Below are 5,247 nucleotides of genomic sequence, written 5' to 3'. Positions count from 1 at the left end.
GTCCATATATATACACACCCATTTATATGAGATATATATATAAAGGCCTGCTAATTAGGGAGTATGCCTATGTTTTAAAAGTACATTGAAGATTGGCGTTTTTCTGTACTATACACGTTGCAGTTAATTGTTTTCAAATCAATTCATTCATTCATTCATTCCAAAAAATCATTGGCTTAGTACAGTAAGTGTATATACATATCGAGCAAAAAACACAACAATTTTTTTAAACTCTTGCAGATTTTTGCCTCTGTTGAATGTAACATATTAACAATATAAATTACTGTTTACCATATATACATTTATTTCAGCACTAGGCCTAGCAAGACAGTTAAGTCCTAGTAGGACTCGAACCTGCAAACGTTACACTATCTATGCAAGCGTAATACTTGACCACAGTGATGTATGTGGCCTATTGCCATTTCACCAGGCTCTTCGTAGCTGAATAACCGCCAGAGGCACACTTTTATATACAATGATACGGTACAAAAGAACCCTTTCGTTCTGTATTCTAACGCTGTCTCTAATATAGAGTTCTGAAATAAGAACATAATGATGTTAGGCCTAATATCAAGCATAGCTCTTCAACGAGAAAGTATCTTATCAGTTGTATTAGATAAAGAAGTGTTGATATCGAATTAGGATAGTTGTAGGCTACACTTTTTGTGCAAATGATAAAGAACTTTTTCGTTAAAAAATAATGCTTCATACGATAGTAATATAATTTGTTCCTATTATTTGAGCACTATTTTATATTCACCCGTTTTCATAGGCCTATATGCCTTCGGCGTATTAAATGACTTGCGTTCTCTTATATTAACATAACAACTATGACTATTAAATATATATTTCCTGTTCAAATTCGGAATAACATTTAAAAAAAAAAAATACACATAAACGTGTTCCATATTACTATAGTCCTCAAATATTAGGCTATGTGTATCTTCAAAGCAACACGAATATTGATTCCTTAAACTAATATCTTATGTTTTCTACTATAGACAATTTGATTAATATTTTAGTTTATTGCAATCGGCGTAGCCTAATTTTAAATATTTTAAAATTAGTTTATATTTTAAAATTATTTATTATTGAGTAATATAAACGGGACCAAGTAAAAGAAAATAAATAGGCCCATTCCAAAGGCCAACAGAAAATGTTTTAAATTTATGTTAAAAGTTGAAATCCATAGCTCATTGTCTTTCTAAAAAATACACAACCTAGGTGACTAACTCGTTTTAATTAGTCTAGGGTCATGGCGTTCCGAGACAAAAGCTTTGCATTTGAAAAGCTACAATATGTGTGAGTATTTGTCATATATGAAACATCCTGTGACCATGAAATATTCTTAGAACAAGTCAAAATTTTCAATTTTCAGTGTCGTATTTCCTACCGACTCATGTACATTGCTTTTTCTATGGTTCTCAAATACAATACAAAAAAAACCCCCCCGTTATATAACAATGCAAATGAAAAAAGGTCTTTCAGAAACTAAAATTAGAAAGAATTTCACACCCGTTTATGATTGTTTTTCTAGTCACTAGTAATTATCTTCATACCCACATGGAAACATTAGATAATGACAATAAACCGATATTTTTAACCATTAATAACGCGACATTTATGTTCCGCGTGAGAGTAACTTCAGTCTGTCATTAATAAGCTGAACAAAACGTGTTGGGAAGACAAACAGGTTCCACACAGTTAGTGCCGAATGAAAAAAGGCACCCTTAACTAAACGTTGCGAACTTGATTGAACCCAATTTAAACTTGTTTAACTTCAGGAACATTTCAATTTGTATTTTATTAAATCATGGTTATTTCATAACAGTGAGCAGTATCAGTTCAATACTTAGGATCTTAACTTTATTCGGAAGCTTTCGATTTTGCTATTAAGCTTGAGATCTTATCACTTTCGGTTCCGCTTAACGTAAAAAAAGAGTGAAAAAGTGAAAATAACGTAGTTTTACCTGCACTCGGGCCTCTGTCAAATCACATCGTAGAGCCAATTGTTCTCTGCAGTAAACGTCCGGGTAGTGCGTCTTTTGGAAAACTCTCTCCATTTCTTCCAATTGAAAACTTGTAAACGTTGTCCTGTTTCTTCTCTTTTTCCTTTTCGTACCATCATCATTACAGTCTCCATTTGCATCTTTTTTGTCACTGTCCACTTTACTTTCATCTTTATCATCTACAGATTTGTGATCGTCCATGTCACTGACTTTGTCTGGAGTTTCAGATGGACTTAGCGTTGAGGCTGTCATTTCTTTTGTTGGGCTGGAATCTACCGAAGAGACGAGAGGAGAAAGCAAGCTGTGTAATCTCATTTTAGTACAATATAGAATACAAAAATACTTAGTAATTCTGAATAAGATATGCTGCACTCAATAATGAAACGTATTATTTGAATTAGAGTTCACACAACCAAATCAAATGTATTCCAATGAAAGTGGTTCGTACAATTCAAGAGACAAAATTATGATTGGTTTCTACTCTTAGTAGCGAATCTTTTAAATGTTTCCAGTGAAGGCGTGGTTTTTTGGAAGAGGAACCCGTTGTTGACATTCGGCAGAGGTCTAATTTACGAATGAAATTAGTTAATTTCCAGGTAATCTAAAATCCCTTTTCCTACCGAAGACCAACCCAAAGATGTATTCACGGGACCTTTTATCTCATTAACACGAGGCTGTCTGTATTTCCACATTTCATTATCAGTCCACAATCATTATTAATCTTGTCACGTGATCAAAAAGTACAATGTGTGATTATAATGCAGATTATGATGTGGGCATTAAAATTACCACGATTTTCAACGAATGAACCACACAACCATCAATTGAAGTGTTTTCGAAGAAATTTTTTAACAAGTCCCAATATAGACCATGCAGTATGCCATGTCTCATATTGGTCTCANNTATTATATATATATTATATATATTATTATTACTATATATTATTATATATATTATTATATATTATATATGTATTATATATATATCTTATATATATATTATTACTATATATATTATATATATTATATATATATATTGTATATAATTAAATAGACAAATGTAATGTCAATAAATACTGAAGTTTGATGCAACTTCTTAGATATGGGATACAGTATATAATAACGATACTGTTTGTAATATTTGCATATTATATATGTATATATATAATAATATAATATACCGTATATTATAATGATAGTTACTTATCACGTAGATATATTCCCTCCCAGTTACTAAATGAAAATTGAAGGATCAATGTATAGTATCAAATAGGCATACGCCTAATTGAATGCTGTAACGAACACTCCATCCTTAAGAACCCTACAACATATTCGTTATAAAAAGTATAAAAGGAAAGTAGTGTCTGATCTGATAAGTGACGGAACTTAGCTAGTCCCTATGTTTTTCAATTTTAAGAAAACTCATTACAACTCTGCTCACTATGGGCTGTATCACACAAACGAATTGATTACAAGACGTATGAACATATCTATATGAATATGAGATTTTACATATTGGTAAATCTAATGGAGATGTGTATAAGAGACAGGTAACACAGCACTGATTATGCACCCTATGTATAATTTACATTATTATTGTACTCTCTTTTACGTTATACGCAGGCCTAGGTCCATTCAATTTAAGCTCTGTGTCTAATGGACGGAAAACAATTTCAAGTTCAGAAGCACTCCATTGTATCTTATGGATATAAAGTGACCAACATTTACGAACACCTCAGCAAATTCCGTTGATGTTGCTCAAATATCACAAAATTGGGACTCATTCTCATTCTAAACTAATTGGTTGTGGTAATCAGCTAGGGCCGAATAAGTACAGAATATGTTCCATCGTCTTGGCAAATAACTCTCTTTAGATCGTATTCAAATGACACAGCTGCTATTCAATCCAATATTTTTACCGAGACATAAAAGGACATGATAAAAAGGTACATTTTATATTCAACACCCCTATCATTACCTAGAGATTTGCACGTTTGAACGTAGAGGACGTACAATTTCAAAATGAACAACATAGGTTATTAATTTAATGTCATAGATGTAAAGTGGTAAGTAATGTTAGTGCCATAAAGAGAGCATAGGCCAAGACTGTTCACGTTATCAAGATGTTGACAGATCTTAAGAATCCTTAACTCCACGAGGGACAATTATAGTGTGTAGAAATAAAACGAACAGCACAACGTCTAAATATGAGTAAGGTCCCAGGTGATAATTTATTAGCAGAACTGATGTATGGAGAACAAATTGTTTACGGCTCTTGACCTTTCTCTTTCTGATCTTGACCTGTCTGAGGTGTTAAATCTATCAGCTTGTATTTATTAACATCAAAGTTATTGGTTAAATCCGCATAAATATCAGTGTAAAATTAAAAACGCGTCGCAAAGCTATATAAGCATATTGAAAGCAGACGGTGTCGCGTTTTTAATAAGTACACTTCGTTTTCAGTAGTTAGTTACCCTAGTCAAGTCCTACTTGATATAAGTTTACGGAGTATGAAAAATGACTGATCTCTTGTATTTGAAATATCGATGGATTATACCGCACTTATAATTAATACACAGCTTGCCAACTGTCGCTAGGCCTTTAGCAATCACGAAAGGAAAGTAGTGTCTGATCTGATAAGTGACGGAACTTAGCTAGTCCCTATGTTTTTCAATTTTAAGAAAACTCATTACAACTCTGCTCACTATGGGCTGTATCACACAAACGAATTGATTACAAGACGTATGAACATATCTATATGAATATGAGATTTTACATATTGGTAAATCTAATGGTCTACAATCGGGCCTACACACCGAACTTTAGATTTAAAGAACGTACCAATGAAGTCCTTCTTTGCTTTAAGGATACCTGACATATTATAAGCCTAGGTAAGTCTATAAGCCTATGTAACTTACTAAATATACGTCACATAACCAAAACATAAATGCTATGTAACTCCAAGAGAGCATAATTATTACAAACTCCTAGTGTACATTTGAAGGTCAATAAATTTCTTTCCCATGTCGCCACCACTAAAAATATCTAAGCCCTATTTGGTTTTTTTTAATGGCTTATGTTTTGAGTAAATTATAGGCCTACACAGAAATATTATATTGCATATCATCTCAATAATATTATTGTATTTATAGACTGTTAGTCTGAAATGTTATTAACTGGCATTATTATGTATACCTGCACGTTGTAGTTAAGTTACCATTAGTACAATAAGGTGTTTA

The 5,247-nt window shown here is 32.4% G+C and overlaps 1 protein-coding gene across 2 annotated transcripts in view; it reads right to left on the bottom strand.

Moving 5' to 3' along the window:
- LOC117112420 (ALX homeobox protein 1-like) overlaps nt 1–2,487 on the bottom strand; it is a 16,480-nt gene extending 13,993 nt beyond the window's left edge. Inside the window, exon 1 of one of the 2 annotated variants that reach the window (XM_033255493.1) lies at nt 1,971–2,487. In XM_033255493.1, coding sequence (XP_033111384.1) covers nt 1,971–2,324 — 354 coding nt within the window. In that variant the 5' untranslated portion in view covers nt 2,325–2,487. The remainder of the gene's footprint in view (nt 1–1,970) is intronic. The other variant, XM_033255494.1, reaches the window with a different exon arrangement.
- Between the last annotated feature and the right edge of the window lie 2,760 nt (nt 2,488–5,247).

Source organism: Anneissia japonica, unplaced genomic scaffold (genome assembly GCF_011630105.1).
Source record: "Anneissia japonica isolate Jap-2015-1 unplaced genomic scaffold, ASM1163010v1 scaffold1217_len86699_cov187, whole genome shotgun sequence".
Classification (NCBI taxonomy): domain Eukaryota; kingdom Metazoa; phylum Echinodermata; class Crinoidea; order Comatulida; family Comatulidae; genus Anneissia; species Anneissia japonica.
The sequence above is the reverse complement of the archived record's forward strand: the minus strand, read 5'-3'. Positions and strand labels throughout refer to the sequence as shown.